Source organism: Ylistrum balloti, unplaced genomic scaffold, assembly GCF_031769215.1.
Source record: "Ylistrum balloti isolate Yb309-2 unplaced genomic scaffold, AGI_CSIRO_Ybal_v1 Utg369994, whole genome shotgun sequence".
In the NCBI taxonomy this organism is placed as follows: Eukaryota; Metazoa; Mollusca; class Bivalvia; order Pectinida; family Pectinidae; genus Ylistrum; species Ylistrum balloti.
The window spans coordinates 408,722-433,945 of NW_026782075.1; the positions used below are offsets into that span (position 1 = coordinate 408,722).

At 37.5% G+C, this 25,224-nt stretch overlaps 2 protein-coding genes across 2 annotated transcripts; one reads left to right on the forward strand and one right to left on the reverse strand.

The window, feature by feature from the left end:
- Positions 1 to 1,226: 1,226 nt before the first annotated feature.
- LOC132548005 (isochorismatase domain-containing protein 2-like) lies at positions 1,227 to 8,539 on the reverse strand. The gene is made up of 4 exons (XM_060211819.1): positions 8,330 to 8,539; positions 6,134 to 6,244; positions 3,925 to 4,057; positions 1,227 to 2,984 (listed from the first exon to the last, which is right to left on the reverse strand). Exons 1-4 carry the CDS (start codon positions 8,514 to 8,516, stop codon positions 2,801 to 2,803), a joined length of 615 nt encoding a protein of 204 aa, XP_060067802.1. The 5' UTR covers positions 8,517 to 8,539; the 3' UTR covers positions 1,227 to 2,800.
- Positions 8,540 to 8,868: 329 nt separating this feature from the next.
- LOC132548004 (GDH/6PGL endoplasmic bifunctional protein-like) lies at positions 8,869 to 25,034 on the forward strand. The gene is made up of 5 exons (XM_060211818.1): positions 8,869 to 8,958; positions 9,977 to 10,068; positions 10,622 to 11,312; positions 16,279 to 16,370; positions 21,512 to 25,034. The coding sequence occupies exons 3-5, from the start codon at positions 10,645 to 10,647 to the stop codon at positions 23,116 to 23,118; spliced, it is 2,367 nt and encodes a 788-aa protein (XP_060067801.1). The 5' UTR covers positions 8,869 to 8,958; positions 9,977 to 10,068; positions 10,622 to 10,644; the 3' UTR covers positions 23,119 to 25,034.
- Positions 25,035 to 25,224: the final 190 nt, after the last annotated feature.

Genomic DNA, 25,224 nt, shown 5'->3' on the forward strand with positions numbered 1-25,224 from the left:
TTACCAGTCTTACAAAATGTAGTACAATGTTCTGGTTGGTTGACAGGTTCCGTCTCCATGACTCCTCCGTTGCCGAGTATCGAGACTCCTCTGGCGACTGTTGTTGACAGGTTCCGTCTCCATGACTCCTCCGTTGCCGAGTATCGGCTCACCGACGAACGTCAGTGTCCTGTCGACTGTTGGTTGGTTGACAGGTTCCGTCTCCATGACTCCGCCCATGTCTGGGTATCGTCTCACCGACAAATGTCAGTGTTCTGGCGACTGTTGGTTGGTTGACATGTTCCGTCTCCATGACTTCTCCGTTGCCGAGTGTCGGCTCACCGACGAACGTCAGTGTTCTGTCGACTGTTGGTTGGTTGACAGGTTCCGTCTCCATGACTCCTCCCGTGTCCGGGTATCGTCTCACCGACGAACGGCACGGTGGGGAGGATATGCAATTTTGAAATTTTGGTTGTTTGTTATGAACAGGCCAAAACTGATTGGTCAATTCAGTCGACCAACTACATGTATCATTGATTGGATTTGATCCTCTGAATTCACACTTGTTTACAATAGCAACTGGTGTCAGATGAAGTGTTAGTAATAATCCCCATGGAAAACGTATTGCAAAAACATTTGAAAACTGAAAAAAAATAAGTTACTTCTTTGTGTAATATCCTTTAAAATAACTGCCCCAAGTTTTCATCTGTGCTGTAATATTGAAAATAACTTACAGATATGAGAGTATCCGCTTGGTAAAATCACACTCGCCTTGAATAGTAAATGTACAAGCCAAGCGGTAGGTGGAAATGTTCCCGTGAACACACCAGTAATGTTGTATAGAACGGTATGAATACATATTAGACTACGTTGCAGTGATGGTTGAATACAGGCATTTGAATTTTTCTATGAAAATCCCCCAAAAATGCCATCTTGGACGGGAATCCTCCCACGGTAGATATAAATGTCGTCCAATCAAAAATGACAAGATTGTAGCCCTGACCTGGCATTGTATCTTTGAAGTAAAAAGTGCCAGAAAACAGAAAAACTCGGGCAGGCAATGCAGTCTAGTGGTATGACAGGAATAATGATTTACTCACATTCATGTAAGTTTTATTTTCCCTGATACAAACTGATATCTGACAGTGTAAAAATTATTGTATATGAATTCCAGACACCACCCGTCATCTGCAAATAAACTGTATCGCTAGTCTTAGTGTCATAATATCACTACACAAAGACTCATGGCAAAATTATCTTTATTCTTTTATCATCAAGAAAACAGACATAGGAACTGACAACATACCACTATGACAGCTTAGACTACATAGAATATAATTGACTGATTCCTTACTGATACAAATTATATTATTTTTGTGCTAAATAGAGATACTATATGTACAGTGAGGACATTAAGGCTTTGGGGACTTCCAGGCTGGCTTACTAGGTTCTAAATTATACCTTTGATTTCTGTTAGCACTTAGCAGTGTTACACCACACTCAGCAGTGCTACACCACACTCAACAGTGCTACACCACACTTAGCAGTGCTACACCACACTAAGCAGTGTTACACCACACTTAGCAGTGTTACACCACACTCAGCAGTGCTACACCACACTCAACAGTGCTACACCACACTTAGCAGTGCTACACCACACTAAGCAGTGTTACACCACACTTAGCAGTGTAACACCACACTCAACAGTGCTACACCACACTTAGCAGTGTTACACCACACTTACATGTAGCAGTGCTACACCACACTCAGCAGTGCTACACCACACTCAACAGTGCTACATCACACTTAGCAGTGTTACACCACACTTACATGTAGCAGTGCTACACCACACCTTGTAGTGCTACACCACACTTAGCAGTGATACACCACACTCAGCAGTGCTACACCACACTTAGCAGTGTTACACCACACTTAGGAGTGCTACATTACACCACATTTAGCAGTGCTACACCACACCTAGCAATGCTACACCACACTTAGCAGTGCAGTGCTACACCACACCTAGCAGTGCTACACCACACTTAGCAGTGCTACACCACAGTGCTATACAGCATGTCTATTGTTCTACGAAGTCTTCACCTACATAAACTATAATAGTGATGGGACCATAACTGATTCACCTCAACATTATATTATACAAAAAGTAATCAAATACACAAATAAAAAATATCTATATTCTAATACATTTTTGATAAAGTATATAAAAAAACAATACAGTATTTAAAAAATCCCTTTATATGTCTTGTAATTTTAATAATATAATTTGTTAATTCATTTAAGTGTTTGGATTACTCCTAAAAGTAGACATGATCATTGCATGTTTGTTGTACAGCTTGAAGGGATTGTAATCACATACTGTACCTGTGTGTGCTGTACACACCATCAGTACACACTAATATACCTACTACATCTGGGAGCAAACCATCAGAAACATCATTCTTATCCAACTTCCTCATTATATAAATGATTTAAATCAAAACACTTCTCAAAAATGAAATATCAGCATTATTGTATAATAATTTTGGTTGGCAAAATGAGAAAATGATTCAATGATAAAGCTATTCATATTTCATCAACCTCCTTGTCCTATTAACCAAATTGTAATACTGTTAACTGCTGCGTAAAGTCGGACATAATAATCTTATACACAATTTTCACATCAATCCTTGTATAAACACTGCTATAATTAATTAAGGTGCCTAATTTAACCTAATTAATAGATGTAATTATCAACAATTTTGGATAACAATTAAAAAATTACAAAAATAGACATATGCCTTTTGCCTCGGATTGAAAGTCCCTACACAGCAGTCTCGCCTTTGATTGATGTATTAAGGAGGCCACTGTCTGGTGCCATCTCCCAGATCAATTTCTGAATTGGTTTGAACTTTGGATGTGCCGCATCATTACACAGAGAAAGTAACATGCATTCACTTGTAGTGAGGAAAGCTCCAGCCTCCTTCATCCTCTGGAATGCAAACATCCTGTAACACCAAAATTATAAGGTTACTTCCAGGCCATAAATGTACCCTTGAATTTCAGTCTTTTTAAAATGAATCCCCCTGGTACTTAACAATGGTATATAAGCTACAGAAACTTGATCAATGACAGCTATGCTGTTCTGATGGTCTAACTGTGGCACATTGGCAACACACTAACCTTGACACCCCTGTTTCATTTCACTGATAGAAAGTGGAAAGGTACATGTATGCAGTAACTAGTCTCGATCATAAATGCTTCCCCATGATACTTGAATTGTAAATGTATATGTAAAAAGCCTCTCCCATTCAGGTCAATAAGACTGATCAGTAAGAGTGATAATCTGTACAGTGTTAATCTACCTTTACACAGTGTTTACATCTGTGGGTTTTGCAAAATGAATCCTTTGTATCAGAATAATCACCTTGTATAAATAGCAATTTGACCTTGTGACCTTGAAGGTTGGTCAAGGTGTTTAATATTAAACTTGCGTCCCGCATTTAGAGGAAACTATTCTTCAATACGTTTTGTATTTGACACTCTGTCCCTAGCGTTTTCTTTTATACAATAAACATTATGACAGTAGGACTTTGTATGTTAAAGAAATATTTGTTGACATTTGTTTACACATTTCAACACATACAGCAAATGAGAATGGCACAAGATCACACTTTGTTTAACCCGCTTTTGATAATTAATCCCACATCGACATAAAAAAACTTGTTAGATATCATTATGCAGACATTCTGGGTTTTTTAATGTCAAAAACATGTATACATGATTGTTCACGGATGATAAACAACAATTTATGATAAACATTGATAAAGAAAATTGGAATCATTTGAGGCCGTAGTTCAGATCTTAAATGTGAATTGTAGACCAGTGCCACAGAACCGTTTTCATTGCAGTTTTCTGAACAGAACAAACAAGTAAATTTGGCTTTACCTGTCCACCATAGATCGAGATGAACAAGCGTCTGCAATCACATGGACATCATAGTTTTTCTCCAGGAGGTCTAGAACTGTATTCTGTATACATACTTGTGTCTCAATACCACACAGCACCACCGACTTCACCTCTACATTGAAAAAAACAAAGCAAAAAAACACAAAACGAAAATAAATAAAAAATAGATACAAGATAGTACTGCTACCTTCAGTCATTTCTGCAGCAAACAAAAAGAGGTCCACAGGCCTGCACAGTCCTCTACCTACAAACACTTACAATAGGACAAGGATTATCTCTTTGATATTCACGTCACCTTTACCAAAATCTGTTTTCCTAAACTGCAGTTGTGATCATTGGTCGATCAGTAATCGTAACATAGAGCTCATGTGTAAGTTAGTGACTTGATTAGAGATTAAATTGTTGCCAATTTACCCTTATTTGGCCCAATTTACCCTTATCTGGCTCTGCCTGTCTAGCCCCAGGGGATTACATGTCTGTAAATTTCAGTTTTGTTAAAAAAAAAAAAAAAAAAGTTTGTTCTGATTTTGAAGTTTAGGCCAAATATTTGTTCAGAATCCATGCAATCTTTCGACAGGAAGAACAGAATTTAAAGCAGAATGTAATATATTTCCCTTATTGAGCCTCTGGCCATCTTGCCAAAGTAATGCTTTAAATTGTATGTAAACCCTCAGAAGAAGACTATGTAGCATTTTCATGTAACATGATACCTCATGTGCCCAACCTCTCTCCGACCACAAGGGTCAAAACAACCTCATTTATACAAAATAATGCTCAAGTGATATTTCACACAAACTATAGTTACAGACTGCAAGCAAAATAGAGGAGTTGAATTAAATTTCCCCTATCTGGTATCCGAATTCCATAAACTTGTCTCTAGGGGTCAAATATCATTTAATTATAATATTAAGAATTGCCCTACTTCAGCGATGTTTTAGACCAATTTGGTTGAAATCAGATAATTCCCCTTTGGGGTCCCGCCTCTTTATCCCAAGTGATTGAAGCAACCTCCTTTATTAAACAAGAAATGGTGAACCTCTTTGATGTTTCAACCCAGCTTCTGCTGAAATTTACTGATATTTAAAGAGTTTCAAGCAAATTATTACCTTATCTTGCCTCGGGGCTATTTATTAAAGAAATGTGTGCCCTCCACCAGTGATGTTTCAGATACAACTAGAACTGCCATCTTGAGCATAACTAATATCGCCTCTCCCTATTTTAAGCTTTCTGAATTATGTTGTGCCATATTAAGAAATAGAAACTTTTGCCTTCTTAAAGATATCTTCTACTGTCACAGTACCAGACTTTTGGAGTATCAGTGTTCACCTTTACATCTTCAATGGTACAAATCTAAGCTTATGCAATGCACTCAGCCCAATAGAGATGTATCACTTATCTGTAAAAAGAGGTCTGCCCGCCTCGGAAACATGCATACTGGGAGAAAAATTGTCTTGATCTGATTATACATATTGCATAGTAATGGTGCAGAGTAAAAATATGACATACATCTGCATATACCATGTATATATCTCAACCTGTACTCAAAGGTCTGAAGTGTAACCACATCCTGTAGAGGTTTTCATCTCCATATTTGGTAAAGCACATGCTTTAGTATTAAGAATATGTTGTGAAGTCTAAACTTCATTTGACTTGTGGGTGAAAGTTTGTCATGTGCTTGTCTATTTACATCTGTACACATTGATAGTGATTTCTCTGACCTGATGTAGCATCAATGGCATCACCTTGGCACAGCGCACAAAAAGAAAACAGAGTCATTGAATATAACAATGTAAAACTACACTGACAGATATCAAGATAAATGACATATAACATCATGGTCAAGAATGGCATAGATATAATTTAGAGTGATTTCAAAAGCATTTATTTATCTATGTAATAGGAAGCAGTAATGAGAAACACACTGCCAATCGTTGGGGTTCGAACCAGTGACCCTTTAGTATCTAGCCTGACACTCTACTGCTCAACCAAAGGAAAATTTGCACTAGCCAAGACAACTAGGACTCTCATCTTCTGCATCTATCACAATTCTTAAGTCAGAAATTATCAATCTTGAAGACGACACTATAACAACACTAGAGCAATATATTCCATGTAACATCTCCATACTATCTACGTCAGGGCAGTTTACAGACAGGATGTCAAAATACATGTAGGTGAGAATAAATACCTTTCATAGATGATAGCCGATCTACCACATCAGGTATCAACATGGAAAACTGTGTCTTAGGGTAAACCTTCAGCTGACTTACATCGAGTTCTGACACTGTAGGGCCGAGACCTGTAACACAAAATACAGAGATTACAGAACTTCAAATCATCTATGTATATAAGGTCAAATTCATTGAAATTGTATGTTTAATTGTCAGAAACATCTGATATATACGATACACTATACTCTGTTTCAGCTGTGTAGTCTTATCAATTTATTACCAAATATTACTATGCCAAATCTTATTACAATTCTAAATTTTCTATAAAAAGTAATTAATATCCTGCTATATAGATGCAGAACTTTTATTCTTTTTGTTGAGTAACCTGTATTTATAGTGCTGGGGGACAAAGTGGCAAAGCACCTAGCCACACAGGGTATGATTCCCAGAACACATGTAAAAAGGCACTGTGGTTTCCCTCCCACAATAAGACCTCTCCCGCGCTTGCAATCAAGACAACAAGAGTGAATAGTATATTAAGTTGCAAGAACTTGTTTCGCAATTGTTGTAAAATAAATAAAGTTTATATAAAATTCATATATAGTATATGAGTATAAATTGAACATATTTGTTTACATACATGGTACATGTACAATATTTGTACTGAAAGCATTAATTTTATTTGAAGTGTGAGCATGTAATTCGAAAATTTTTATTCATAGAAATGTGTAATTTTTATTTCTATATTAGCCTGGGGGTCTTCCAACCTCCACAGGGTATTTCCTAGTAACACTTTTTGATTGGCATCTGTCACCATTTCACTTGCAACTTTAATTGGTCCAATTATTGTCTTTGTGTACAGTAGCCCTAAAGAAGGTGTGTCCTCCTTTCTCAGACTCACAGAGAAAACACATTAATGCAGTAATGTTGTGACAGTAACTATTTATCTGTTTTCTTCCACAGTTCTTGGATCAAACTTCCATATATATTATATTCACATAAACTGTCATTTGGTTTATTTTCTTCAATTTTAATGGTTTTCACATAATACATATACAAAGATGTAAAAATTATTGTACACTGTGATGGTTAGAATTATTACTATTGTAGAAAAAAGGTCTAGAAATATTTTTTGATAAGCAAGCCCATTAGATCATTGTATATTTATCGTCACATCTCAATTATTGAATTTTGAGTATGGTGTCTTTATATCGACATCTAAAGCTGGTGTTGTGTATTGTCAAACCATGCACAATATTTTGAAGTGTTTGGCTCAATAACATCTAAATACTCCAATACTTGGAAGTATTTGGTTTAATTACCACTGAATACTTACAGTGATTTGAAGCAACCTATACAAGTATTCTGTAAGATGAATTTTGAATACTCACAATACTTTGATGTATTTGGTTTAATTACAAATATACAATTTGGATTCCCTTTCAATTCATTGGTCACTTGGTCAGGTGTTCGTGGTTTGTCCAGTTTTCATTGGACATATTAAATGTCCAGAGATTTTTCATAACACTTTGCTGTGAATTTGGCAAGTGATATTTCACATTCAGATATTTACGGGAAAACTTTGCGCCCCATAGTATTTATAATTAACTGAAAAAGAATATCTGGTTATTCCGTGTTAATGCCAATACGATATGTGACAAAGTCACATGTATAGTGACATCGATTGAAAATGGTTCATAGGTGTAATTTATTGCTCAGTTCAGCCAAATTGATCTGATCATATAGCGTTTGTTGACAGTTGTATGTGCTCTGTGTATACCAGTATGTGTGACATGTTTACTGTTCAGTGCACATAAAGCCGGGATAAAGCCTGCCTAAACCTTTTTCCATTTGTTTGTGTCTTGTTGTGCTGGCAGTCAGTGAACCAGATTTTTAGCTTCACAATCTTCTTCAAAGTGTATGCTTGGTAACATACTAGCTGCAATATACCACTCAGCTAGAGAGAATTTCTCTGTAACTCAATCGCTTGGGAGTCAGACCAGTAAGCCTGAGGTCCCAGGTTCGATAACTAGTGGTGGCATTGAAATAAACAGCGACCTCTTTTACAAAAGTATGCAAAACATGTGACAATGACTTATTTAACATGATACAAGCCACATTGATTAGCTTCTCTACAAAAGTATGGCCGTCAAGGTATACTGAACAAAAATCGTGCTGATATATATAGGCTATCTATCTATAAGAACTTTGACCTTTGGGATATTGTTCTGTAACTATCACTGGCATATCCAAAGCATGAGCCCCCTGGAGCATCCTGTTGGCCACGTTGAGAATCTGGGGATAATACTGAATGTTTCCGCGGAACTTTTCCTGCATGTCACATAAGAAGAGCACGGAGCTCTTGTAGTTGATCTTCCCAAGTTTTCTTGCGAGGGCCATGTTGTCGTTCTACTTAAAGTGACTGCGATGACACACGTACATCTAAAAGCGTTTCAACGACCAAGATTGTGACTTAAAACAAGAACCGACAACTTATGCCGACTAAAAAGAAAATAGTGACAAGTAAAGAGGAAAATATTTTGTTTTAAATATTAAGCTTATGAGTATGCAAACATGGTAAATACAAACCCAATACGTATTTTTGTTAGAGATATATACATACTAGTAGTCTGATACTCCAGTACTGGCTCAAGCGAAAAGGTGATCATGATCTACTTTCGTTTTCAATCTGACTCATTCGCGTTAGACAGCTGCATAGACTTGCTGAAGGTAATTTGAGACAAAAAAGACACGAAAAAAGCGCAGCGTTTCAGTAATATATATTGACACCTGGCTGTTGAGACTTTATGTTAGAAGTCATTTTCACCACAGGCACGTGCATGTACGTGAAATACATCCATCATACAACTGGCTTAAGACGTAACAATAATTTTTGAATGTGTTAATATTGGATTGATAAATTAGATTGTACATTGAAGCTTAAACAACAAATTTTGTATACCCATTTTTTTTTTTAAATCTTGCAGCTTTTGCTCAGATTTGTTAAAGATAAATACTTAACTGGTTATTGTACTGACTTAGTTGTGGAAAGCGAAAGCTGCAAAATTCACCTGGCACTTAATAAAAAATATTGTTTGTCCCTTTCACAAAACAGGCAAACACTAATTGTTTGATTAAACTGGATGCTGGAATTTTATGTTTTCAGTATATATTGTACATTGTGAAGTGAAAACATACAACAGCTTAATCTGACAAGTGATAATGGTATAGGAAGAGTGACCTCAGATGACATATAGAGTAATCCTTCAACAGCTGGCTAGTGCTCAACATGTATGCATGTACATATGTATCATACATTGATTGTCCCCTCCCATACACCCGACCCATTATGTTACGGATTGCCCTGATTTAGAACGTAAATTGAACAACTAGTTGTTATCAAATACAATTGAATGGCCTGGTGAGAGAATAGATTTTTTACATGCGAAAGTTGATGTTTGATATTAGATGGCAGAAACATTTTGCTGTTTTGCATTGCATGACAATGTACTTTTATTGTGATGTTGGTTTCGTGTGTTTGTGTTACAATGTATGTGGTGACATTGATAATTTGGTTGACATTTATTGTGATGTTGGTTTCGTGTGTTTGTGTTACAATGTATGTGGTGACATTGATAATTTGGTTGATATTTATTGTCATGAAGAAATTAAGTACAATTTTTTTATTTTAGAGCTTTCTGTGTTCTATGGTCAAACTTGATTTTAATGAGTTATAGGTTAGGTTTCAGAGATCCATACATAGGTGCAGAGTTGTGCCCCTTTAAGGACACTTTATTTAGTCATGTGGATGGATGGTTATCTTTACATTAAACCCATGCTTTGTTTACATTTTTATACAGGGAATGTGGGTTAAGCGACACAGCTTTTACATGTATTCACATGCAGAAAACCAACAGATGATCTTTAGCTGTGTATAGCTGCCTTACCACAGGTAGGATACAGTATGATCACAGGAAATGTAATTGTTAGTAAGTTGGACAGACCTGAAGAGAGTTTCATAAAACTATACATTTATGTTCTGCTTACCAGGTGCAATCCTCTCTACATTTGTTTGTCCTTAATTAAAGCAATATTCCGGCTTTACATTTTCCATGGAAAAAACTAATTTCCATGGAAAAAATGGGTATTTTCTATGAAAAATGCATGGACAAAATTAATTCCATGGACACTGTCACAGTTCAACACAATTTTTTAGTTTCCTGAAATTTTGCATAAACAGATAAAGCTCACAGGTCCTTATGGAAAAATATAGTCCAAAAATATAAAAACCGTGGGCAAAATATTGATCTTATAACCAATGTCTATTCACTATATGTGCTGATAGCACTTTTCCTCTGAACAAAATCAGCATTAAAAGACAAAATAGTGGTTCTTTCATCAGATCGCTAACTAAATTCAACCTACACAAATCTTTTACTATTATGTAATATCTTTCAGTCTCAATGTGATGATTGGCAGTTATATATTTTATATCTACATTGTAGTAACCTTGGCAACCAATACCAAAATGGAAGTTTGGATCATCTCTTGTTTTATCCTAGGCTTTGTAATAAGTACCCCTTTTATACACTGCTCGGAAGTTGAGAGGACACACACAGATTTTGTACTGATTGGAGCAACAGGAGATTTGGCCAAGAAGTATTTATGGCAAAGTATGTTTCAGCTCTATTTTAATCATGCCAGTGAGAATGTCGCGTTTAAATTCTTCGGGTGTGGACGTTCAAACTTTGAAGAGGGCACAAGTTTAATGGACAATATTTTACAAAAACATGTCAATTGCGATTTCAAATCACGTAGTGATGAATGTGAAAAAGCAAAAATAAGTTTCTCAAAAGCTGTTAGATATTTCCCTCTTCAGACTGACTTAGATTTTGAAAACCTTGGACTTCTTCTTGACATCGAAGGAAGCAACGAAGGTGTAAAGAGGGGTCGAATTATGTACATGGCTATTCCACCTAGTGCTTATGGGTCTATGTCAGAAAAGGTATGGAAGTGTTGCTATAGCAGATCATCAACGTCTTGGAATCGGCTTGTCCTGGAGAAGCCATTTGGGAGCGACCACAACTCCGCTGTAAAGATGGCAGAACAGATTGCTAAATACTACAAGGAAGAAGAGATATACAGAGTCGACCATTATCTAGGGAAGTCTGTTGTGAAACAAATACTTCCATTCAGGTAAGACGGAAATGGCATATTTCATTTTAAAGCTGAAAGTTTAGTTCATTATAATGTTATTTCAATTGTTTCAGGACGAGATTGGGTAAACATTGGGTAAACATCGGCATACATAACACACTTCATTGGATAAATGGTACGAACCAGTAGTTAATAACACACATCAGAAATATGTAATACACACCAAGGATAGATAATACACACCAGGGGTAGATACTACACACCAGGGGTAGATACTACACACCAGAGGTAAATACTACACACCAGAGATAAATACTACACACCAGGGGTAAATAATACACACCAAGGGTAGATAATACACGCCAGGGGTAGATACTACACAACAGAGATAAATACTACACACCAGAGATAAATACTACACACCAGGGGTAGATAATACACACCATGGGTAGACAATACACACCAGGGGTAGATACTACACACCAGAGGTAAATACTACACACCAGAGATAAATACTACACACCAGGGGTAAATAATACACACCAGGGGTAGATAATACACGCCAGGGGTAGATACTACACAACAGAGATAAATACTACACACCAGAGATAAATACTACACACCAGGGGTAAATAATACACACCAGGGGTAGATAATACACGCCAGGGGTAGATACTACACAACAGAGATAAATACTACACACCAGAGATAAATACTACACACCAGGAGTAGATACTACACACCAGGGGTAGATAATACACACCAGGGTAGATACTACACACCAGGGGTAGATAATACAAGCCAGGGGTAGATACTACACACCAGGGGTATATAATACACACCAGGGGTAGATAATACACACCAGGGGTATATAATACACACCAGGGTAGATACTACACACCAGGGGTAAATAATACACGCCAAGGGTATATAATACACACCAGGGTAGATACTACACACCAGGGGTAGATAATACACGCCAGGGGTAGATACTACACACCAGAGATAAATACTACACACCAGGGACAGATACTACACACCAGGGGTAGATAATACACACCAGGGGTAGATAATAAACACCAGGGTAGATACTACACACCAGAGATAAATACTACACACCAGGGACAGATACTACACACCAGGGGTAGATAATACTACACACCAGGGGTAGATACGCCAGGGGTAGATACTACACACCAGGGGTAGATAATACACACCAGGGTAGATACTACACACCAGGGGTAGATAATACATGCCAGGGGTAGATACTACACACCAGGGGTAGATAATACACACCTGGGGTAGATTCTACACACCAGAGATAAATACTACACACCAGGGGTAAATAATACATGCCAGGTGTATATAATACACACCAGGGTAGATACTACACACCAGGGGTAGATAATACACGCCAGGGATAGATACTACACGCCAGAGATAAATACTACACACCAGAGATAAATACTACACACCAGGGGTAGATAATACACACCAGGGGTAGATAATACACACCAGGGGTAGATACTACACACCAGGGTAGATACTACACACCAGGGGTAGATACTACACACCATGGGTAGATAATACACACCAGGGGTAGATACTACACACCAGAGGTAAATACTACACACCAGAGATAAATACTACACACCACACACCAGGGGTAGATACTACACACCAGAGGTAAATACTACACACCAGAGATAAATACTACACACCAGGGGTAAATAATACACGCCAGGGGTAGATACTACACACCAGAGGTAAATACTACACACCAGAGATAAATACTACACACCAGGGGTAAATAATACACACCAGGGGTAGATAATACACGCCAGGGGTAGATACTACACACCAGAGGTAAATACTACACACCAGAGATAAATACTATACACCAGGGGTAAATAATACACACCAGGGGTAGATAATACACGCCAGGGGTAGATACTACACAACAGAGATAAATACTACACACAAGAGATAAATACTACACACCAGGGTAGATACTACACACCAGGGGTAGATACTACACACCATGGGTAGATAATACACACCAGGGGTAGATACTACACACCAGAGGTAAATACTACACACCAGAGATAAATACTACACACCAGGGGTAAATAATACACACCAGGGGTAGATAATACACGCCAGGGGTAGATACTACACAACAGAGATAAATACTACACACCAGAGATAAATACTACACACCAGGGGTAAATAATACACACCAGGGGTAGATAATACACGCCAGGGGTAGATACTACACAACAGAGATAAATACTACACACCAGAGATAAATACTACACACCAGGGGTAAATAATACACACCAGGAGTAGATACTACACACCAGGGGTAGATAATACACACCAGGGGTAGATAATATACACCAGGGGTAGATAATACAAGCCAGGGGTAGATACTACCACACCAGGGGTATATAATACACACCAGGGGTAGATAATACACACCAGGGGTAAATAATACACGCCAAGGGTATATAATACACACCAGGGGTAGATAATTCTACACACCAGGGGTAGATAATACACACCAGGGGTATATAATACACACCAGGGTAGATACTACACACCAGGGGTAAATAATACACGCCAAGGGTATATAATACACACCAGGGTAGATACTACACACCAGGGGTAGATAATACACGCCAGGGGTAGATACTACACACCAGAGATAAATACTACACACCAGGGACAGATACTACACACCAGGGGTAGATAATACACACCAGGGGTAGATAATAAACACCAGGGTAGATACTACACACCAGAGATAAATACTACACACCAGGGACAGATACTACACACCAGGGGTAGATAATACTACACACCAGGGGTAGATACGCCAGGGGTAGATACTACACACCAGGGGTAGATAATACACACCAGGGTAGATACTACACACCAGGGGTAGATAATACATGCCAGGGGTAGATACTACACACCAGGGGTAGATAATACACACCTGGGGTAGATTCTACACACCAGAGATAAATACTACACACCAGAGATAAATACTACACACCAGGGGTAAATAATACACACCAGGAGTAGATACTACACACCAGGGGTAGATAATACACACCAGGGGTAGATAATATACACCAGGGGTAGATAATACAAGCCAGGGGTAGATACTACACACCAGGGGTATATAATACACACCAGGGGTAGATAATACACACCAGGGGTAAATAATACACGCCAAGGGTATATAATACACACCAGGGGTAGATAATTCTACACACCAGGGGTAGATAATACACACCAGGGGTATATAATACACACCAGGGTAGATACTACACACCAGGGGTAAATAATACACGCCAAGGGTATATAATACACACCAGGGTAGATACTACACACCAGGGGTAGATAATACACGCCAGGGGTAGATACTACACACCAGAGATAAATACTACACACCAGGGACAGATACTACACACCAGGGGTAGATAATACACACCAGGGGTAGATAATAAACACCAGGGTAGATACTACACACCAGAGATAAATACTACACACCAGGGACAGATACTACACACCAGGGGTAGATAATACTACACACCAGGGGTAGATACGCCAGGGGTAGATACTACACACCAGGGGTAGATAATACACACCAGGGTAGATACTACACACCAGGGGTAGATAATACATGCCAGGGGTAGATACTACACACCAGGGGTAGATAATACACACCTGGGGTAGATTCTACACACCAGAGATAAATACTACACACCAGGGGTAAATACTACACACCAGGGGTAGATACTACACACCAGGGGTAGATAATACACTCCAGGGTAGATACTACACACCAGGGGTAGATAATACACACCAGGGGTAGATACTACACACCAGGGGTAGATACTACACGCCAGGGGTAGATACTACACGCCAGGGGTAGATAATACACACCAGGGGTAGATACTACACACCAGGGGTAGATAATACACACCAGGGGTAGATACTACACACCAGGGGTAGATACTACACACCAGGAGTAGATACTACACACCAGGGGTAGATAATACACACCAGAGATGTTTATGGTTCTGATACCAGTATATTTGTCTGTATTGTATCTTTATTGATCTGACATCAGATATGTTACTGATACATATTTATAGAATAGAAGTTCTTATAACACAACCAGTAAAAGATTAGAGTGTCATGTTTTGATGACTACATGGTCACCTTCATCAGACAAATCTTGACAATAAGTTGACATTGAATAGGGTTGTTTATAGTCAGCTTCAATTGTATATCTTATCCTAACTTATCTCATGTCAACACTACCAAGAATTAATAACAGACAATGGCATAAAAAGGCATTGTCAGTAAACAGAAGATTTATTTAATTCACTTTTATCTTGAGAATAAAAATCAACCAGAATTATCAATAATTACAACCTATAATTTGAGAAATTGGAATATCAGCCAAACAGTGAATCACTTGAACATTTTACTGAAAGAAGATGAAGTTATGAAAAGTATATTTGAAAATCAATAGTAAATGACATTTTAAAAAGATCTACATGATTATTATGCAAAGTTTCAAAGTAAAAAGATCTACAATGTGGCACATGTGAATATCTAGAAGAAGGGACTTCCAAAAAATTTGTGGAAAAGGAATATATCTACACGGTTATGTAATTCAAATTGGAAAAATTTATCAATTTTAACTTAGATTGACAGATGTACACTGCCGAAATGTAAACCTGATACAACAATAAAGAAATGATGTAACTGAAATTTGATGGAAAAACCCTATGTTTGACATTAAACTGAAATTTTAATCTTTCCAGTAAATATTTATTTTGGCTTCAATATTCTCTGATCTTGTCTGTGAGGAAATCTTGTATACTTTATCATCTATAGATTTATATTGTGTATACTAGAGAGAACAACATCAGACATGTCATTTCATAGTGATATGACCAGTGTCCATCTCTGATTCTGTTTTAAGACACGCCAACCAAGATATTCTAGAACCACTGTTGACCAGTGGACATGTGGCACGAGTAGAAGTGGTCATGAAAGAAAACATTGGTGTCCAAGGTGAGTACGTAATACAGTGCATACATCAAGGTGAGTATCTACTGTAGTACACACATCAAGGTGAGTACCTACTGTAGTACACACATCAAGGTGAGTACCTGCCATAGTACACACATCAAGGTGAGTACCTACTATAGTACACACATCAAGGTGAGTACCTGCCATAGTACACACATCAAGGTGAGTACCTACTATAGTACACACATCAAGGTGAGTACCTACTATAGTACACACATCAAGGTGAGTACCTGCCGTAGTACACACATCATGGTGAGTACCTACTATAGTACACACATCAAGGTGAGTACCTTCTATAGTACACACATCAAGGTGAGTACCTGCCGTAGTACACACATCAAGGTGAGTACCTGCTGTAGTACACACATCAAGGAGAGTACCTTCTATAGTACACACATCATGGTGAGCATCTACTGTAGTACACACATCAAGGTGAGTACCTACTGTAGTACACACATCAAGGTGAGTACCTGCTGTAGTATACACATCAAGGTGAGTACCTACTGTAGTACACACATCATGGTGAGCATCTACTGTAGTACACACATCAAGGTGAGTACCTACTGTAGTACAGACATCAAGGTGAGTACTTACTGTAGTACACACATCAAGGTGAGTACCTACTATAGTACACACATCAAGGTGAGTACCTACTATAGAACACATCAAGGTGAGTACCTTCTATAGTACACACATCAAGGTGAGTACCTACTATAGTACACACATCAAGGTGAGTACCTACTGTAGTACACACATCAAGGTGAGTACCTACTATAGTACACATATCAAGGTGAGTACCTACTATAGTACACATATCAAGGTGAGTACCTACTATAGTACACACATCAAGGTGATTACCTACTGTAGTACACACATCAAGGTGAGTACTTACTTCCGTAATGAATAGAACCACAAAAAATGCACACATTTAGTTTAAAATCATTTAACAATAGTCCATTACATGACTTCTATGAAAACACATAATTGTCGTTCAAAAACTTTTGGTGAAATCTCCAAACTTTTACAAACAATCATGGTTGATAGAACAAATAAAATGATTGCTTTTTATAGTTTTTTTTGGCCTGTGAAATACAGAATTCACCAATTTAATTATATACCTATAATGTATATTATCACCAACATTTGACAAATCAGAGCAGTGCATTTTGGTCATTGCATTGAGAATGGCCAATTTTTCTTTTGAATGTAAACAAAGCAAATTTGAAGTTGAAAAGATGGTTTTCCATAAAGTCTTTTCTGTGAACAATTTGGGTTTTAAATTCTCCTTTTTGGTATTTAAAAATAGTTTAATTGATTATAAAAAGATAATTGCATAAGATTGTAGAATACATTGCAGAGCAAAACATTCAAAATGGTTCTGCCTCGTCAAGTATGATATCAAACTATCTGACGACAAAGAAAATGCTAGTATTTCTCATGTAGTTTTGGACATTAATCCACCTTGGCTTTTTAAGTCACCTGAGACAAAGTCTCGTAGTGTCATATTGTGATCCCATTTGGTTGACTGTATTCTTGTCAACATATTGATGAAAATGATGTCTGGGGTGAGGGAGGGAGCATCACTTTTCCATGTCCATGATTAAGTGAAGCATTTCACTTTTTGGACATTCAATCCACCTTGGCTTTTTAAGTCACTTCACTTTACCATAATGGTAGATAATCACACTCCGTCATTCCAAGTAGATAATCACACTCCTTAATTCCCATTAGATAATCACACTCCTTCATTCGCAGTAGATAATCACACTCCTTAATTCCCAGTAGATAATTACACTCCTTCATTTGCAGTAGATAATCACACTCCTTAATTCCCAGTAGATAATCACACTCCTTAATTCCCAGTAGATAATTACACTCCTTCATTTGCAGTAGATAATCACACTCCTTAATTCCCAGTAGATAATCACACTCCTTCATTCGCAGTAGATAATCACACTCCTTCATTCCCAGTAGATAATCACACTCCTTCATTCGCAGTAGATAATCACACTCCTTCATTCGCAGTAGATAATCACACTCCTTCATTCGCAGTAGATAATCACACTCCTTCATTCCCAGTAGATAATCATACTCCTTCATTCCCAGTAGATAATCACACTCCTTCATTCCCAGTAGATAATCACACTCCTTCATTCTCAGTAGATAATCACACTCCAGTAGATAATCACACTCCTTCGTGATCATTCCCAGTAGATAATCACACTCCTTCATTCCCAGTAGATAATCACACTCCTTCATTCCCAGTAGATAATCACACTCCTTCATTCCCAGTAGATAATCACACTCCTTCATTCTCAGTAGATAATCACACTCCTTAATTTCCAGTAGATAATCACACTCCTTCATTCCCAGTAGATAATCACACTCCTTCATTCGCAGTAGATAATCACACTCCTTCATTCCCAGTAGATAATCACACTCCTTCATTCGCAGTAGATAATCACACTCCTTCATTCCAGTAGATAATCACACTCCTTCATTCCAGTAGATAATCACACTCCAGTAGATTCACATTCCAGTAGATAATCACACTCCTTCATTCCCAGTAGATAATCACACTCCTTCATTTCAGTAGATAATCACACTCCTTCATTCCAGTAGATAATCACACTCCTTCATTCTCAGTAGATAATCACACTCCTTCATTCCCAGTAGACTCCTTAATTCCCAGTAGATAATCACACTCCTTCATTCCCAGTAGATAATCACACTCCTTCATTCCCAGTAGATAATCACACTCCTTCATTCTCAGTAGATAATCACACTCCTTCATTCGCAGTAGATAATCACACTCCTTCATTCTCAGTAGATAATCACACTCCTTAATTCCCAGTAGATAATCACACTCCTTCATTCCCAGTAGATAATCACACTCCTTCATTCGCAGTAGATAATCACACTCCTTAATTTCCAGTAGATAATCACACTCCTTCATTCTCAGTAGATAATCACACTCCTTCATTCCCAGTAGATAATCACACTCCTTCATTCTCAGTAGATAATCACACTCCTTCATTCCAGTAGATAATCACACTCCTTCATTCCCAGTAGATAATCACACTCCTTCATTCCCAGTAGATAATCACACTCCTTCATTCTCAGTAGATAATCACACTCCTTAATTTCCCAGTAGATAATCACACTCCTTCATTCCCAGTAGATAATCACACATTCTCCAGTAGATAATCACACTCCTTCATTCCAGTAGATAATCACACTCCTTCCTTCATTCCAGATAATAGATAGATAATCACACTCCTTCACTTCAGTAGATAATCACACTCCTTAATTTCCAGTAGATAATCACACTCCTTCATTCGCAGTAGATAATCACACTCCTTCATTCGCAGTAGATAATCACACTCCTTCATTCCCAGTAGATAATCACACTCCTTCATTCGCAGTAGATAATCACACTCCTTCATTCTCAGTAGATAATCACACTCCTTCATTTCCAGTAGATAATCACACTCCTTCATTCGCAGTAGATAATCACACTCCTTCATTCGCAGTAGATAATCACACTCCTTAATTCCCAGTAGATAATCACACTCCTTCATTCTCAGTAGATAATCACACTCCTTCATTCCCAGTAGATAATCACACTCCTTCATTCCCAGTAGATAATCACACTCCTTCATTCTCAGTAGATAATCACACTCCTTCATTCGCAGTAGATAATCACACTCCTTAATTCCCAGTAGATAATTACACTCCTTCATTCCCAGTAGATAATCACACTCCTTAATTCCCAGTAGATAATCACACTCCTTCATTCCCAGTAGATAATCTCACTCCTTAATTCCAAGTAGATAATCACACTCCTTAATTCCCAGTAGATAATCACACTCCTTAATTCCCAATAGATAATCACACTCCTTCATTCCCAATAGATAATCACACTCCTTCATTCTCAGTAGATAATCACACTCCTTCATTCGCAGTAGATAATCACACTCCTTCATTCCCAGTAGATAATCACACTCCTTCATTCCCAGTAGATAATCACACTCCTTCATTCTCAGTAGATAATCACACTCCTTAATTTCCAGTAGATAATCACACTCCTTAATTCCCAGTAGATAATCACACTCCTTCATTCCCAGTAGATAATCACACTCCTTAATTCCCAGTAGATAATCACACTCCTTCATTCCCAGTAGATAATCACACTCCTTAATTCCAAGTAGATAATCACACTCCTTAATTCCCAGTAGATAATCACACTCTTTAATTCCCAGTAGATAATCACACTCCTTCATTCGCAGTAGATAATGACACTCTTTAATTCCCAGTAGATAATCACACTCCTTAATTCCAAGTAGATAATCACACTCCTTAATTCCCAGTAGATAATCACACTCCTTCATTCGCAGTAGATAATCACACTCCTTCATTCGCAGTAGATAATCACACTCCTTCATTCCCAGTAGATAATCACACTCCTTCATTCTCAGTAGATAATCACACTCCTTAATTTCCAGTAGATAATCACACTCCTTCATTCTCAGTAGATAATCACACTCCTTAATTTCCAGTAGATAATCACACTCCTTCATTCGCAGTAGATAATCACACTCCTTCATTCGCAGTAGATAATCACACTCCTTCATTCGCAGTAGATAATCACACTCCTTCATTCGCAGTAGATAATCACACTCCTTCATTCCCAGTAGATAATCACACTCCTTCATTCGCAGTAGATAATCACACTCCTTCATTCTCAGTAGATAATCACACTCCTTAATTTCCAGTAGATAATCACACTCCTTCATTCTCAGTAGATAATCACACTCCTTCATTCGCAGTAGATAATCACACTCCTTCATTCGCAGTAGATAATCACACTCCTTAATTCCCAGTAGATAATCACACTCCTTAATTCCCAGTAGATAATCACACTCCTTAATTCCCAATAGATAATCACACTCCTTCATTCCCAATAGATAATCACACTCCTTAATTCCCAGTAGATAATCACACTCCTTAATTCCCAATAGATAATCACACTCCTTCATTCCCAATAGATAATCACACTCCTTCATTCTCAGTAGATAATCACACTCCTTCATTCGCAGTAGATAATCACACTCCTTAATTAGTAAAATTGACTATCTATGATCTTCTATACGGAATAATTAGGGATGTCATGCAAAACCATTTGATGGAATTACTTGCTCTTGTTGCTATGGAGCTACCAGTGGAAATTACGAACACACAGCAGATTGATAAATCTAGGTTACGATTGCTGTCACAGATACGCCCTGTAAACAGGAAGTATCTTTTGACTGGCCAATATGATGACTATATGATGCAGGCACAGACAGAAAAAGATAATGTGACAATGTCCAAATTCACACCTACCTTTGGCGCTGCCCGTGTTGAGATAAGGAACCGACGCTGGAGTGATGTCCCCTTCCTTTTGGTTTCTGGAAAATATCTAGATGAACGTTCAAGCTTTATTCGAATAGTTTTCAAAGAAAATGATTTCTGTATAGCTGGATGTCAACATCATAATGGCAGTCACTGGAAAGGACAAAAACAAATCATTTTCCAAATTGGTCATGGTAACTTACCATCAGCAGGTATATTGGTTTCCAAGGATCTCTTTAACCCGGTTGTGCCCTCGTCTCTGAAGGACCTGCCTATAACTGCGGATGATATTGCAATGTATGGTCAAAATTTAAATGATTTCACCTTCCTGGTTCCGAAGGATAACCAACCTGCTTATGTGTCAGTGGTGGAGGATATGTTCATTGGGAGGCGGGAGAATTTTGTGGCTAAAGAACGGCTTTTAAGTCTGTGGCGACTTTGGTCACCAGTACTGAATGACCAACACAGCATCACACCACGTTTGTATCAACGCAATGAGGATCGGTCACTCAACTTTAAACTGACCTCAGACGGTCTGCAATATATATTTTCTGATGAGGAAAATATAATTGTGGATGAAACCTTTGGTCAGCACTTTACATCTCTACCTGCTAACTACCTTGGTCATCCAATAGTGGTTAAATCTACAGAGGATTCACTCGTTCATGCTGTTGCTGAAGTTATAGTCAATGCTGTTAATGAAAGCTTGAAGGTTAGGGATTATGTCAACATTGCGTTTTCAGGTGGAAAAACTCCTATAAAATTATTTCAAGTTTTAGCTGATAGACAACCGCCTGTTCCTTGGGAATTTATCCATATTTGGCAAGTCGATGAAAGATGTTTCTCTCGTCAACTTGATGAATCAAATTTTAAATCACTGCTTGATAATCTAATCAAACATATCCCCATTCCTTACCTACACATCCATCCTATGCCAGTAGAGGTCGCAGGTCGTGTGTGCAGTCCTGATGATAGAGGTAGCCGTGTTTATGAAGAAGATATCCAACATTACATCCCTGATCTAAAGATTGATGTAATCGTTCTTGGATTAGGCTCTGATGGACACACTGCTTCACTTTTCCCAAACAGATCACATGAAAACTCATCACTTATTTCCATGGAAACAAAAAAATCAAGAATGACTATGACATTACAGTTACTTAATAAGGGGAGACAAGTATTAGCTCTAGTGACCGGTAATAAAAAACATGACATATTGATGGCACTTCAAGATGATAAGAAAACTGCCTCAGAGTATCCGATACTTGGAATAAAACCAGTATTGGGCAATTTTACCTGGTTTGTAGATTACGATGCATGGTTTGGTAGTAGATAAAATTAACAACGAAGGATTTTTTTCTGTGACGCAGATTTAACAAATCAAGATTGAATATATTTGATTTCTATGATATTGTTATTTTGTATGTGTAACTCCTTTCAAGAAATATTTCGCATAAAGACATTCGCCATAATAATGCACGAGAGACTAGGAGAATACCTTGGTGCCAATTGAGCTAAAAATTAGTAGCCATCTTGAACAAAGAAATACATTTTCGACTTGTGCTGTTGAGATGAAAATTAATCAAAATATTAAGGGATAAAGTCCTCAAATTTGGGGGATATTTTTTAATTTTTTTTTATTTTAGTTAGGTTTTTCCCCTTCTTCCAAAGATCAATATGACAGACATGGCAGTCATTTTGTAACATGACTGCGCAATCTGGTTTCCCGGGAACAATATCTATTTTTAACAGCTTCTCGTAATTCACCTGTCGGATGTAGCTGAAACTTGGTCGAAGTGATCCTCAGATGGTGCTTACTATATGCTGTTAATTTTTGGATCAGTTCAAAACAAATATGGCTGCCATGTGATCTGTCTTTTAAAAAAAACACGTTTTAAACATCTTCTCTTGTTTTACTGGTGGGAATGTCAAGAAACTGAAATAAGAATGTGCCTTTACTGGGCTAAAATATTCCTGTTTTTATGATTTAATAATTGTTTCCACTGGGACGACTGTTGTTACCAACGAATCATGCTTTTATAGTCAGACGACCATAAAGGTCCGTGGGCTTCTTGTTTTATATAGATATTGAATGGTTTTATTTTTCAAAAGGAAGAAATTAAATGTTTTCTAAGGAGAACGAACTCCCTAAATCAAACATCTCAGGGATCTGTATTGAAATTTTGGGAAGATATTGGTGGTTTTTTTATGTGATTTGAAAAATTGATATGTAGTTGTCATGAGTGTGTTATAAGGTTTTGTTGTCAGTGCTCTTGTTTTAACTGAGAGAGAAAGGCACTTATTCCATAGAAACCTCAGTTCCCTATATTGGTCTGGTATGTTCTGGGTATCCGTGTATAATTTCAAGCTTTAGAATTGCAGTTTTGTTGTATAGAAGATATTCTTTGTTCCTTAATGAATAAATGTGACATGTCACCTTTTGGGTTGAAAACTACCCGTTTCTGTAATACATCTCCTAAACACATCGATTCAGTGCTCTAGGTGGGCTTTCTGCTATGGATGAGTTTTGCAGTCTCGTTCTTTCTTTCCTTACCATGGAAACAGAGAGTCTTATCCACGGATTCTAGCATTTTCAGAACATGTTATCTCCAAATTTTAATCATCACTTGTGTTGCATCGTTTAGACTGACTCCTAGTTACTGTGGCATTCAAAATTTGTAAGATACATGAAATAGTAATTTGATTTTTAATTCATACCATTGTGCATGATGACCTAATTGTCAATATATTTTAAAGTGACACAGTTTGTGACTCTTTGACGTGACAATATTATGACACATTTTTAAAGATCTAATATTTCTAATCAGAATCAATGCAAAATATTTCTCTATTCCATAAGCTAAATGATATTGTCTAAAACTGTTAAAAGTTTATGAACACCTTTTGTGACGTCACTTTTTCCGGAGCTTGGTAATACGTTTCGTTTTTATGATATGTTTCCTACTTCCCATTACGAAGTTGACTTTACGCCTAGGCGTTTTAATAAGGTTTACTATTTACAAGATAAAAGCTTTGGATAAGTATGGTAAACTTTTCGTAGTGGAATTAGATTTATTATTACGATCGGTGTATTAAATAATGAAACACGGTGGTTGCTCAGCAGCGGTATAAACAGGGTTGTCGGTGTGATAAACTTCATTACGTTGTTTTACTTTGTAGTAAAGATCATGATTAGCATTAATTATATAGAACGTAAATGTACAATCAGAATTTGAGAAATATATATTCTCTACAGTGCAGAATTCTTTTTGTTTTCTTTTTTAAGATATTTATGTCAGACTCTAAATGGAACTTGTGAAACGGATTGAAGTGCTGACAACAGAAGAAATGCCAAAGATTAAGTAATGTCGGTAAAATATTGGAACCGTTAGAATGTCGTCCTCTTGGCTTTCCATAAAGATCATGTGAGAAGTATACAAAC